Genomic DNA, 14,694 nt, shown 5'->3' on the forward strand with positions numbered 1-14,694 from the left:
GGGGTTGTTCCTTAACACCCATTCATACACAAAGCATAGCCAGATGGTTTCTATTTGCAAATCAGCTCACTGCTCCAAGAACAACATTTGCCAAGGGCAAAGTCAGTAGAATGTAAACATCTTCATGAATTGACCATGTAAAAACAGAAACATATAAACAATGGGCAGTATTTGAGCCAATTTCCGTCATTTTGAAGGGCTTTAATGCAAACTTCTTAATGCAGCTATCAGAACAGCATTTTGTTAATTAATCCATTTGCTCAATTATTGCTGCATTCCTCTTCATATTCCATGGCTTTTTGATCAAAAAATTAAATAAAATGATGGAACTGATGGCCATGAAATAACTGAACAGTGACAGATGAAGCAAATTAATCACAGGAACCTTCTCACCTCTCAGTTTCATGAAACACATTTCCTTCTGTCCAACATTCAATTTTTATAATAATATTAATTATTATTATTAAGCCCAAATTTCTTTTCAGACATATGGCACAGAGAAAAGTCTGATAATCATCTGTTTTACAGGTCTGGAATCAAAATACATGAAATTCAATGCTCGTCCCTCATCCCCTCCTTGGTCTACAGCCTTCCAATTCCTTTACCAACTCACTTCCATTGTCCTGACTGCAGGCAGTCTTTTCCTCTTTCCTCAGTTTCCTTTCACTCTTGTTTATGTAAGCTCTTTGCCTTTCAACCCAGTATCTGCTCTGTCTTATTTCATGTTCTTTCCATTTAGAACTTTAGCCTCAGTTCCATAGCTGCTCACAGGATAAATACTTCACAGCCCTCCCCCAAACTGTTTAAACTGTTTTTCAGTTTAAACTGGAGAGCCAGTTTCACACTGGAGAGCCAGTGTGGTGTAGTGGTTAAGAGCAGTGGACTTGTAATATGGTGAATCGGGTTTGCGTCTCCGCTCCTCCACATGCAGCTGCTGGGTGACCTTGGGCTAGTCACACTTCTCTGAAGTCTCTCAGCCTCACTCACCTTACAGAGTGTTTGTTATGGGGGAGGAAGGGAAAGGAGGATGTTAGCCGCTTTGAGACTCCTTTGGGTAGTGATAAAGCGGGATATCAAATCCAAACTCTTCTTCTTCTTCCAACACTCCAAAGGGGGGGATCCAATACAGTCTCTGCTTCCATCAGTGCAAGGATTTCTCTTTGTGCAATTGCATGTTCTTCTCACATCTCCTCTCCCTAAATCTTTTCTAAGGATCCTCCAACCGTCTGAGGCAGATTTTGAGAAGGTGCATGGGGAGGAGAGGGGGGGAAGTCCTACTACACAACTGGAAACCTTAATGCTAATAGGATGTGGTAGTTGAATGCCTCCCACAGTTTACAGCAAGAGTGGGGAAAATGTAACCCTCCAGATACCGCTGAACTACAATCCCACCAGCCCCAGCAACTATAGCCAGGGGTGATGTAAGTTGTAGTTCAACAACATCTGGCCTGATTCCCATTTTAAGGAATTAAGAGACCACCGTTCCTTTATAGACCAATCTTTGGAGAAGGAAATCTATACGAACTACAAAGAATTATCAAAACAGAGTAAGATTTGCTTTTTTTATTATAAATAAAATGAAGACAGGAAAGAAAATAGAACCAGACTTGCCTTCACTTTTAGAATATAAAATATTCCAACTTTTTGTTTTATAAGGCAGAGCTTCAATAATACATATTCAGATTACATCAAACTTTGGAGAAATGTTAAAACTAATTCCAGAGAGGCAGTTTGTGTTGTTTAGTCTATCTTGTAGGATACGTACTTGCTGTGGTATGGATTTTTGTAGGTAAGATTACATGTGAAAATTAATCAAAATTAAATAATTTAAAGATTTGATTTACAACTCGTGCAGTGCCTACACATGACCCTACAAGGGCAGAATCAGGAGTGTGCCTGCAATGGGTCAAAGATAGCAATGAAAAAAGCATCTTTCAACACCATACATTTAGCAACTGCCTCACAAGTTTCATAGAATCATAGAGTTGGAAGAGACCACAAGGGCCATCGAGTCCAACCCCCTGCCAAGCAGGAAACACCATCAGAGCACTCCTGACATATGGTTGTCAAGCCTCTGCTTAAAGACCTCCAAAGAAGGAGACTCCACCACACTCCTTGGCAGCAAATTCCACTGTCGAACAGCTCTTACTGTCAGGAAGTTCTTCCTAATGTTTAGGTGGAATCTTCTTTCTTGTAGTTTGGAACCATTGCTCCGTGTCCGCTTCTCTGGAGCAGCAGAAAACAACCTTTCTCCCTCCTCTATGTGACATCCTTTTATATATTTGAACATGGCTATCATATCACCCCTTAACCTCCTCTTCTCCAGGCTAAACATGCCCAGCTCCCTTAGCCGTTCCTCATAAGGCATCGTTTCCAGGCCTTTGACCATTTTGGTTGCCCTCCTCTGGACACGTTCCAGTTTGTCAGTGTCCTTCTTGAACTGTGGTGCCCAGAACTGGACACAGTACTCCTGGTGAGGTCTGACCAGAGCAGAATACAGTGGCACTATTACTTCCCTTGATCTAGATGCTATACTCCTATTGATGCAGCCCAGAATTGCATTGGCTTTTTTAGCTGCCGCGTCACACTGTTGGCTCATGTCAAGCTTGTGGTCAACCAAGATTCCTAGATCCTTTTCACATGTACTGCTTTCAAGCCAGGTGTCCCCCATCTTGTATTTGTGCCTCTCATTTTTTTTGCCCAAGTGCAATACTTTACATTTCTCCCTGTTAAAATTCATCTTGTTTGTTTTGGCCCAGTTCTCTAATCTGTCAAGGTCGTTTTGAAGTGTGATCCTGTCCTCTGGGGTGTTGATTGACATTTGCTACCAAGTGTGCTTTCCACTAGCACTTTTACATTCACACAAACACCCAAGTTAGCAACCAAGGATGCTTTTCTTTCAGAAGTACAAATTTAAGGACTTATTCAATTTTAACATTATTATTTTTTTAAAAAATTTTTTTTACTCATTTTGGGTCCTGCTTTACAATCTTAAGCACGTTTCTCAAGAGGTATATCCCGTGGCATTCAACAAAGCCTGCTCATTAGTGTTTTAGAATTACAGTGAAAGGAATGCAGAATGTCTAAAATCCAGCAACCCAAAAGACAGACAATTTTAACCAACAACAAAGAAGAACAGGCCCATTCGCTTTCATTAATCATAGCTTACAATTGCAGGTATGTTTTGGCCCCCTACAACTTTACTGCATTCTTAAATGTATATCCCTGCCATACAAGATAACAAGCAGTTGCAAACTCTGGAGACAAATTATACATTTAACTAAAAAAAAGGCGTTGCCTCTATAGAAACCTTTTAATTTGTTTCTGACATTTTTTGAAACAGTGAATTGGCAATGTATGCATACTTATGAGCAGAGAACAGAAGTCAATCCTGATTCCACGGAACATTTCATGAACATGCTAGAAAACGTATATTATAAAAAATACATTCAATTAAACAACCTTTTGGTTTAACTGTTAACATTTTGGACAACTCTTCAAGGCTGAGGCCTGGTCTGTGTGAATCTCGCCTAGCAACAGCAAGCTTCTGTACTTCCTGAGGCTAAGATTGGCCAAAAACTGTTACCTGGCAACAGCAGAATAATCAAGTCTATTGACTAATATTGGCCAGAAAAATGTCTCTTCAATAAGAAAAAAAACTACATACCAAAAGTACTATTTGTCAAAACAGCACATACTAGATGTGCCCATTAAACTAACACAACAAACCATTTCCCCAGTACAAGATGCAGTAAAAATGGCTATTTTAAAAAAATACCCTAGCATAGTCCATAAAAGAAAAATGCACAGCATCTGTCAACATGCTACTCTCTTAGCAAATGTTTAACTCATTCATAATAATAATAATTTTCCCCAAATTTTGTATGGACCACCCTCAAATTATGTCTCCTACATGTCCAGTTTTCAAAACAAACAGCTGAACCATTTTCTAATTGTAAATCATAGAACATACTTCCTCAACCATAGTCTCATTATACTTCAGAATATGATTCAGCTGAGACTCTTACCATATCACACACACACACTTGTTATAGTCTTGTTCAAAATTTAGGTGTGATGAGGCCTTTATAGTGCAATCCTATACATTGCAATACCTCAAGCTGAAGGAAATAGGAACAGTCGCTTTTAGGCTTGATTTGTTTGCGTTAAACAAAATAAGAGATGTTTATAGTAAACAGTTATGTTCTTAATACTTTTCAAGTTTCAGTTTTACTGACAACAAACCTTATTTGTCCATATATATTCTTGTAATACTGTATCCTGGCTTTTGTTTTTACCAATTCTCCAGATAATCTTCCTGTTCCCCTATAAGGCTTTCAAAACATTAGCTTACAGCAGTCCTCAAAACTATTTTTAAAATAGTTAAGGCATCAATATATGAAAATCCTGAATTTAAACGAGGAAAACTCTCCTATGCTTATTTTATGCCTCTTCTATCCATTTTTACTAACAACTGTTTTAAGAATTACTGGTAAATCATGATATATAGAATACATGGAAAAAAATATCTCATTTTCTTCAGAGGTCCCAATGTAGTTAAGGGGTTTGCTGCGATGTGCTACAAATAGCACTTTTTACAGGGGCCAGAGATGCTTGTCTAGATTACAATAATCTTATAAGGGCAGCAAAAAAATTAATTTAAATTCTTTTATAGTGCCTTCCAGGCTCAGGCACAATAAAGTAAAGTAATTCAATCCTAAAATGCGCCATAGTCCAACAACAAGTTTGCATGGCTACATGACATTTCAGACAAACTACCTATTAAACACAGCAATCCAGCAAACTGAAGGGTGTTTTGATGAGGCAGAGCTGTCCCATTCACCACGTTCTGTATGGTTGTCCTGGCATGGGGGCCGCCACCTCTCTCCTGGCTGGGCCCACCTAAACTGCAGGTAAGCAAAAGATACCAGTAGCATATACCTCTCAAATGGGGCATTCTGGTTTGTTACCAGAAATAGGCCTAATCCAATCTCTCTGCTGCACCAGCCTCATGCTGCCACAGCAAAATCCACCTCCCCCCCCCCAAAAAAAAACCTTCCGCCCTGGCCAGTGCAAATAGCTGGACTCCAGTGTACTTAACTATTTTTTTGTCTTGGGATTAGAATAAAATTTGGGAGTAAACTAACTGTCAAGAGTTAAGAAGCAGTCAGGTGATGTGCACCTCCAGTCTCTAAAGCAGTGTTTCCCACCTTGTGCCGCCAGCTGTTTTTGAACTACAACTCCCATCATCCCTGACTAGCAAGACCAGTGGCAAGGGATGATGGGAATTGTAGTCCAAAAACAGCTGGAGGCACAAGGTTGGGAAACACTGCTCTAAAGTATATATTACAGTTCAATGTGACATTAGTGTAGCATCACAAGAGCAATGCCCAGTGCTTTCCAGCTACTAGCTTCCGCAAGTGAGGATTAAGCGTAATATTTCCATTCATATACCGGGCAGCAGTAACCTTCCGCTGTAAACTTACCAAGTTGCTTGCCACGGGTGTAATTTTGGTGTTTTGAACAAATGTATCAGCTTAAATTGCTGTGAATTACCCTGTTACCAGTTGTGTACATTTCACGGACAGTATCACCTGTATATTATAGTAGTTACGTATTTAATTCTCCGTATATCTCCTCCATAGCAAATATATACATTTCATATACAGTCATACCTCGGCTTGAATGTGCTTCAGGATGAGCGCGTTCAAGTTGGGCTCCGCGGCAACCCGGATGTAATGGAGCGCGTTACTTCCGGGTTTCGCCACTTGCGCATGCGCAGATGCTCAAAATGATGTCACGCACATGCACAGAAGCGCCGAAACATGACCCGCGGACACGGGTTACGTTTGCTTCTAGATGCGAACGGGGCTCCGGAACGGATCCCATTCACATCTAGAGGTACCACTGTACAGAAATTAGCTTGTACACGATTATTTTAGCACTTCTTTGGTATATCTTGACAAAATGTGTTTCCTAACAAAATGGATCAGCTTGGTCTCTGTGAAGAATATAGTGGCAAGAGTTGCTGTAAAACACAGTGCTCCCACAGCAACGTGAATTAACCTGGCCAGCCACCCTTTATCACAGCACAGGAACACCTACGAAGAAAGAAAGTCAGAATGTTAACTTACTGTTTTAAGAAATATATTATTTTAAGTTACGGTTCATGCTCCGATTCAGAGATAAGACAGACCCGGTAATTCTCTTCACAGTAATGTGAAAACTAAAACCCAGTAAAGCCTCCCTGTGTTTATAAGATAGTTTAGGTAGGCCAAACAATCACATAAAAGCTAGTTTAGGTTCTGCAAACTTCTGTCACTCTGTTTTACGGAATGGTGTTCCCTCAGAGACTGTTCATTAGCACCTTCATTCGTGTTTCCACCAGCAATTTTATTCACCCAAGCATTTGAATCATCAGCTCACTCATTCATGTCTACTGATTGCTGCACCTTTATGAGTTTTATATTTTTGTGTGTGCATAAAAATAAGTTGTGCACTGCTATGATAAACTGAGTGAGAAGCGCTGGAGAAACTTTTTAAATAAATAAATAACACAAAGAAAGAAATAACATTTCAAAGCGTTAAAAAATTAATTCTCTACATGTGGGTATGTTTCAATATCTTATGCATATCTGTAGATATGCTCTGTGTACATCATAAACCGGAACTAACTTGCGGGTTACTTACTAGCAAAAAAAAGGACTATTAACTTGTTCTGGCAGAACAAAAGCACAAAGAAAAAGCACTACCCACCTCTGAAAAGCCCGTGGCCACTCCACAGATGACATAAACAACCAACAGCAACGGTGATATAAGGAGGCCCTTTAAAGGCTTGTAAGGGCTCTGTGCAAAATAGTTGTGGATGTAGCGGATGCTGTGTGCGATTCGGATCCCCATGTTGAAGCAGTTTGCAAAGATGAATCCTATGCTGCCTTGCCAATAGGTCAAGAAATAGGACATGCACAGAAAAACCAAGGACAAAGCGAACATGACAAAATTGTACCTAAAAACAAAACAAAAAAGGAACAGTTCGTATGGTTTCAGTATTTGTCTTTTACGAGCTTGACAAGTTGCTTTCTAAGATGAATGGGATGGAGGAGGAAAATTCATTATCAATGGTAAAGTGCAGCAGACCCATATCTGGTAGCATATATGTTAAGTCTCAATTGTTAGTAGTTAAGAGATTTGTTTATGACTCATCAGCAAGTCAACAATAAAAATCTTCCCGTATCTATTAACTCAATAGATAGCCACAGATGAGCTACTATATACCAGCTTCCTATCTGTAATATGAGAATAGCAATAGAGATGGATCAACTCCCAACCATTGGCTCAGAAAGTAAGCCGAGCTACCTCCCACCCACCCCCACCCACCCCCACCCCCAAATTAGAAATAGATTGGCTTATTTTCTGAACTAATATGACATTCAAAAGTTGTCCACTTTCTCCCCTAGCCTCTTTAACCAGACAACTTATCCATCTGAGCAAAAGCAGGAGTGCTCCAGACATAGTAAGAGAGAAAGAGATTCAATCTCTTCCGCCTGCGCTTCATAATCATAATACCTTGAACATTCCGTTTCTGTCTACTTTACAAATATAACCACTATTATACCATTGATGTTATTATACTATATTGGGCAAAGAGGCAGGATATTACTTTCAATATTTTTATATATGAAATTGTGATTATTGTGACACTGGAGATGTAGATTAAAAAGTAATGGTCAAAACACATCTAATATTGTTACAAAGGACTTCATGTTTGTTTATTTTAGTGACACAATAAGCTGTTTTTAAATATAATTATGTTGTTACAAAATGTGCTTTATAAACATGAGTACACTGAGATAGATAGATAGATAGATAGATAGATAGATAGATAGATAGATAGATAGATAGATATTTCTAACACTGCACTCCCCAACTTGGTAGTTGTTCTTTCAGAGCAAAGGTAAATTTGGGCACCTGCTGCCACAGAAAGACTTGCCAACTTTAAAAGTGCTGCATTATAGCTCGAAAGGAAGAACTGGGAATACATGCTTGTGCACTCCTTTCAAGCTGAATCACTTGACGTTATGTGACATCAGGTGAATGACAGGTAAACATACCATTGTTAAGATTAAACATGATTTTGAGTTTAGAGAAAACAAACTACTTTTAACTGAAAAAGAAAGCACTAAGTTCTGATCTCCTCCTGCCTACCTGAAAGAAAGGGGGGTAGGCACATAAACCTGGGGTTTGTAACTCTAAACCAAGGTTGTGGAACCCTAGGCCTGGAGTCTGACTGTGGCCCTTCAGGGAACTCTGTCAGGTTCCTGGGAATCTGTCCAGGCCACAGCACTCACCACGAACAACATTAAAAACCCAATATGAAAAACAGTTTAAAACAACTCCTAATCACATAAATACATATGCTGGAGCCTAAAAATGTACACCTCAAGTGTATATTTAAATGGTTATTTGGTATCTCTTCTCATCTCAGCATTAAAGGTTTCTTCAGTTAAATAGCTACAAAGTTTTATTTCTAAAAGGAAGTGCTCATAAATTCTTGAGAACATTGTTTATTGGTGAGATTACACATGTGATAACTAGAACAGCTAGTATCAAAATAACATTGATTATGCTGAAGAGAAGGACAAGGGTCTTAAAATTATTGTCTCTCAATATTTATTTTTCTGCTCTGTGGTTGCAGGCTTATAATGGTATTTTGGGATGTCCCAAAACGAAAGTAAGCAGAGGTTGGATGACCATCTGTCAGGAATGCTTTAGTTCAGATTCCTGCATTGCAAGGGGATGGAACTAGATGTCCCTCAGGGTCCCTGCCAACTCTACAATTCTATGATAGTTCAGAACATCGTCTTCCCCCTCTCCATTTACATTTAACTTGCAGAAATATTTTCCCAAGACAAGATCCCTGCATATTATCCCAAACTTTATTCCAAATGAGTTCATATCTCTACTTGACACACAGTTGTACTATGTCAGACGGCTTCATTAGTTCACAAAGACACACATGTAAAGGAAATGTGAGCTAATAAGTAATTCATGAAAATGATAAATGAGGATAAGTCAACATTGTACTGATCTTCGTCTAGAATGCTGTAATGAGCATCTTCAAGGATGCTCTCTTTCACTAGAGGATACATTTGCTGGTGCTGTAGTTTCCAATTAATCACATCTTACAAATCCACAGCCTTAAAAGTGCATTGTACTTGGAAAAAAGCAAATTTAAAATGAAATAACAAAAAAAATCTCTCTCACTCTCTCAGTCGCAGTGACAGTAGCCAGCAATTGCATTACCCTAAATATGTAACTCAAAATCTCAAAACAGCATGGAGCTCAACATTTGTTTTCAGCAATGTGACATTTCTATAAAGATAGATGGGACTTAAAAGATCCTTCAGCTACTGCAGCACAGAAGGTACCCCAAGCAAGCACAGACGTCTGTAGAGCACATGGCATTAGAATCTACACACTGAAGAGCTGCACTGAAGAGATGTCTCACCATGAGGCCAACCACAAGAAGAAGAAGAGTTTGGATTTGAGATCCCGCTTTATCACTACCCTAAGGAGTCTCAAAGTGGCCAACATTCTCCTTTCCCTTCCTCCCCCACAACAAACACTCTGTGAGGTGAGTGAGGCTGAGAGACTTCAGAGAAGTGTGACTAGCCCAAGGTCACCCAGCAGCTGCATGTGGAGGAGCGGAGACGCGAACCCGGTTCACCAGATTGTCGCGAAATTCCTTGCGGCGCTTTCAACAGAAACGCTCAGAGTCCCAGGTTTTTCCCAGTGCAGTCTTTTTAATGTGAGCTATATACAGGTATTTACAAAAACAGTCCATACAGAGTACCTGCTCCTTAAGGCAAACGAATACTCTCCACACAGCCTCACCACACCACAGCACAACCACCACAGCAACCACACCCACTGTTAAACAGGCTTTCCTTTTTAAAACAGGTGATAGCCAATCACATTAATCACACACTCCTGCTGAGTCACTCTGACCCAGCACTTCACAGAGTATTGCATCATCCTGTTGAAGCCTGCAGACTTATTCAGTATCCTGAGAATCCCAACACAGATTACGAGTCCACCACTCTTAACCACTACCCTACACTGGCTCTCCAGGAAACTCTGTCACAAGCTTTATAGGTGCTCTTATCTACCTGTGCCCTCCAGTAATATGCAGCTGTGTCAGATAGAAGCTAACTCAAGGACCACCTCTTTCCATATGAACCTACCCAGACCCTGAGATCATCTTCTGAAGCTCTTATTTGCGTGCCTCCTCCTCGAGAGGTTCAGAAGGTGGCAACAGAAGAATGGGCCTACTCTGCAGTGGCTCCATCTGTGGAATGCTCTCCCCAGAGAAGTTCGCCTGGTGCCTTCATTATACACCTTTAAGCGCCTGGCGAAAATGTTCCTTTTTAACCAGGCCTTTGGTTGATTTGATTGACATCCTATGCCCTTTTAAAATGTGGTGGGTGGGGGAGGCTTTATTGGTGTCAGGAACGTGGCTCACCAGTGCACAGAAGAAGAGTCAGACTCAGAACTTGAGCTAAGTGGAAGAGGGACAGACTGCAGATGAGAACTGGCTGACAGTTGAGAAAGAGTAGTTCGACTCCCCTTCCAGAGGAAGACAGTGTTAGCTCTCAAGAAGAGGAAGCGTTGGAAGGCAGCCAGAGAATTGCTAGGCAATCAGCAGATAAGCAGAGGTCTGAGACTGTGTCGAGTGAAAGTGCAGAGGGCAGCCTCTCAGTCCCTTTTCTAGGAGACTGGATAAGAGGGCAACGGAAGGGGAAGAGGGGAAAGGTGGGAGTTTGGCGTCCTTCCTGCTGTGGGAGGGGCAATGATTCAGACTGACCAACTATCATCAGTGCGAGCAGGCAAGAAACCATGTTCTGGATGTGTCTTTTTGTTAATAAACGTACATAAAACTGCCAGAGAGTCATTACTTATCGGGCTTGCTTGCCTGCCAGAGTTCATTACAATTGGGTTGGTTGTTTTTATTTTTATTTTGATTATGTGTTTTGTGGTTTTATATTTTGATTTTATTTTGTGAACCGCACTGAGACCTCCGGGTACAGGGCAGTATACAAATTCAATAAATAATAATAATAATCTAAGTACGTAAGGAGAATCCGCTGGATCAGTGCGGAGACCCATTTAATCCAACACTCTGTTCTCACAGTGGCCAACTATGGCAAACCTACAAACAGGACCTGAGTGCAACAGCATTCTCTCTTGTAATAATAAGCACACATCTAGATCCGTAAGTACATATACTTAAAAGTATATTATTATTTGAACATAGCAATTTTTTTTTAGTACCTACTGAATTCTTTCAATGCTTTTTATAGAATGCACCACTTTAAATCCCATTTCCTATGACAGTGAACAAGTCTAAACTATCAGCTAAGCAGGAATGGGAGAGTCTAGTCAGAAGAAAGATAAATAGCTCTGAAACAGAAAGAACAGAATATATGCATTCGATTTCAGAGAAATACCTATTCAAGAATCATTATAACCCACACCCTTCAGAAGGTTCGCAGGATTCCCAACAACATAAGATATTCAAATGTAAGCGCTTATTCCTCATATCATTACATTTTCTAGCAATGGGACACATCAAGCAGTTATCAGGCACATTATTCTGAGGTGTGTATTGTATAAAATATCCTCAAACAAAGTTACATGCAATCAAAGAAAAGCTAAATAATAGTATGGAACTATGCCCTTTTTAAACTCACCTGTCCACTTCTTCTTTACACATTGAAGCAAATGTAAAACATTCTGTTACCCCATTAACAGCAAGCAGCAAGACATATAAACTATAGCAACGCAGGAGACTTGGCCCTGTGAAAATATTATGACAAGAAGATTAGTAAAATGAAACCCCTCATTGCTGAGATCTGTGCATTAACGCAATTTAACATGTCATTAATGAATTATAACAGCATCAGACTGTCAACTTGCAATAAAAAAAAATCATGTTCAGAACAAAATATATCTCTACTGTTACTTGAGCAGCAAGACACAATGGCCAATATCCAATGTTAGTAATACTCTGAGAAGGTCCATTTGTTTTCATACTCTGAGCATGACTTAGTTGGAAATCACCTACAGTAAAACATTTTGTACTAAGTCACAGACAACATTTAGAATTTAGTCCAGGGTTGTTGCCACTCTTCTGGTGGGTCTTTGACAAGCAGTTATAAGACCCAGTCTAGAAAATGTTGCCCTTTTTTGTTGCATTGATCCAGCCAATATGAGGGAGACTGGAGTAATTTATTACCACAATACTTTGGAGAGCTCCTTGATTTCTTTCCCCACCCCCATATCACTCTTGGCATCTGCAAAATTCAATATATGTTCAAGAGAGGAAGAAGACCTTCCTTTCTTCTGCTTTGTTACCTTCCACTCAGTCACCTGGTCTCACAATTCAAATGGACACATGGCCTCCTCCCTTTTCACTTCAACCATGATGAATTATCACTTCTAGTTGGGGAATTTATTGAAATAAATAACAGAAGCACAAAAAGTATATTCCACCTGATACCACTGTACCCAATTCTGACTGAAACTAGGGGCATGCACCAAATACAAAATTCAATTTCAATGCCACTTCAAGAAGTGAGTCAGTTCAGTTCAGACTGCTTTGGAGGACACTTTTCACTTTGTGACTGAATCAGAACTTCACTTTAGAAAATGTGAAGCTTCATGCCACCCCATTGACTATAACGGGAGAATCAATAAGCAGTGACAGCTTATTTGCTTTTTTACAGAATTGGATGAACTTGACAGAAACAGTAGCAGTTTGTGAGTGGATGAAGCCTACAAAATATCAGAAAAAAATAGGTGCAGGGATGTTTGTGCATGTAGACTTTAAGTTTTGAGTTTACTTAAGAGTGTGTGTGTGTGTGTGCGCGCGCGCGCGCACGCGTGTGTGTGTGTGTGTGAGAGAGAGAGAGAGAGAGAGAGAGAGAGAGAGAGAGAGAGAGGAGAGAGATATGTCATGGGGAAATTGGTGAAATGCACAGGGGATGAGCAGTCACATTTAAATTTGATATTGGAAGAGTGAAGATGGGATCTGCTCCATTGGGAACAAGGGTGAAATAGAAATTTTATTTACTTCTCTGTTTTTTGATAGTGCTATCAATCACAAAGCTCCTCCTCCTTCCCTCCCTGGCATTTTGCTTATATGGAGAGCTGGGGGGAAAGTATGAATTTTAAAAGACCCAGTGTCTATGTGCCTCTGAATTAGGCCTGGATGTTCAGGAACAGTCTGATTAGCTTAAAACCAATCTGAAGGGCTTCTGCTTTGCTTCAAACAGCTACCAAATCTCTCCAAAGCAGCCTGATTCAGTCTGGGTTCACAATTTCTCTGAAGTGAGTTCACGCCCCTAACTGGAACAGGACAACAATTCTTACTAGGAACCCTGCCACACAGTTTCAAAGGCCTTTTTGAAGACAGTATAGCAGCTTTGCTAATACAGATTGATCTTATTCATGTTTATCTAGATAAATAAATGAATGTAGCTGCTGATTATTTCCAGTTAACTGTTCTAACTGATAATTTTTAAAACCACAAAGATCAAACTGCATGCCAGGAAGCCTGATCTAAGTCCGGTTCTGCTGAGAAGCAGCATATAATATAGAAAATGAACGTTCCTCTATTAATCAGTATTGGATCAATTTTTTGAGGAATCCATCTTATCTTCTTTTTATAGCTTTTAAACATTTATATCCCAATATTGTAGTGATTACTATCTTCAAGAGGTCTAAGTACTCAAGAATACAATGATTAACACTGCTGAAAAGAGATGTCCTGTTTCTCTCAGCACTAAAAGCGACATGCAAAATGTTATACTGCAACCATCCTAGATTGCTCTTCCATAAGGTATACCGTATTTTTTGCTCTATAAGACTCACTTTTTCCCTCCTAAAAGGTAAGGGGAAATGTGTGTGCATCTTATGGAGCGAATGCAGGCTGCGCTGCTATCCCAGAAGCCAGAACAGCAAGAGGGATTGCAGCTTTCACTGCGCAGCGATCCCTCTTGCTGTTCTGGCTTCTGAGATTCAGAATATTTTTTTTCTTGTTTTCCTCCTCCAAAAACTAGGTGCGTCTTGTGGTCTGGTGCGTCTTATAGAGCGAAAAATACGGTACATAATGAAATTTCCAAACACAAGGAAAAGCACCATTTCTGAAACAGACATCGTAGGGCATGCAATGCAAATGGATTGGATACTCTGCGTTAGTTCTTCCATGTGAATATAGTACTTTCATATATGAAAAGCAAACTGAGGAAGCTTTCACAAAATGAAGCTACTTTTCAGAAAGACAGCTGCAATGTGACATTACCTGATCCCAAACTGAGCATTGAACCTCCATAAAGATCCAGTGCCAACTGGGAATATGCATAACCAAAAACTGTAATAGTCAGGCCAATCAGAAGCACAAGTTTCAACAGTGATTCTAATACAGCTGCTGCCATGGAGATATCATCCTAAAAAAGAATTGCATTTATTTAATAGGCAAAACAAAACAACATATGCCAGATTACACAAATACACATTCTTCAGTTGCCCCAAATCCTTCTTTTAACACAAATACACATTCTTCAGTTGCCCCAAGTCCTTCTTTTAAACCACAGACCCCCCCCAACCATATAATTTCAGTAGATTAACAAATAT

At 39.9% G+C, this 14,694-nt stretch overlaps 1 protein-coding gene and 1 long non-coding RNA gene across 5 annotated transcripts in view; both read right to left on the reverse strand.

Moving 5' to 3' along the window:
* Window positions 1-3,134: 3,134 nt before the first annotated feature.
* Window positions 3,135-5,191, reverse strand: LOC309334388. The gene is made up of 2 exons (XR_014153068.1): window positions 4,242-5,191; window positions 3,135-4,206 (listed from the first exon to the last, which is right to left on the reverse strand). It is a non-coding gene; the product is annotated as an uncharacterized lncRNA (long non-coding RNA).
* Window positions 5,192-5,601: 410 nt separating this feature from the next.
* RFT1 (RFT1 glycolipid translocator homolog) overlaps window positions 5,602-14,694 on the reverse strand; it is a 28,674-nt gene continuing 19,581 nt past the window's right edge. For all 4 annotated transcript variants that reach the window (XM_081848238.1, XM_081848237.1, XM_081848236.1 and 1 more), the window contains 4 exons: window positions 14,363-14,507; window positions 11,751-11,856; window positions 6,757-7,006; window positions 5,602-6,101 (listed from right to left, as the gene is read on the reverse strand). In XM_081848238.1, coding sequence (XP_081704364.1) covers window positions 5,934-6,101; window positions 6,757-7,006; window positions 11,751-11,856; window positions 14,363-14,507 — 669 coding nt within the window. In that variant the 3' untranslated portion in view covers window positions 5,602-5,933. The remainder of the gene's footprint in view (window positions 6,102-6,756; window positions 7,007-11,750; window positions 11,857-14,362; window positions 14,508-14,694) is intronic.

The sequence above is a fragment of the Podarcis erhardii genome, assembly GCF_964252035.2.
Source record: "Podarcis erhardii genome assembly, chromosome: 2".
NCBI lineage: Eukaryota > Metazoa > Chordata > Lepidosauria > Squamata > Lacertidae > Podarcis > Podarcis erhardii.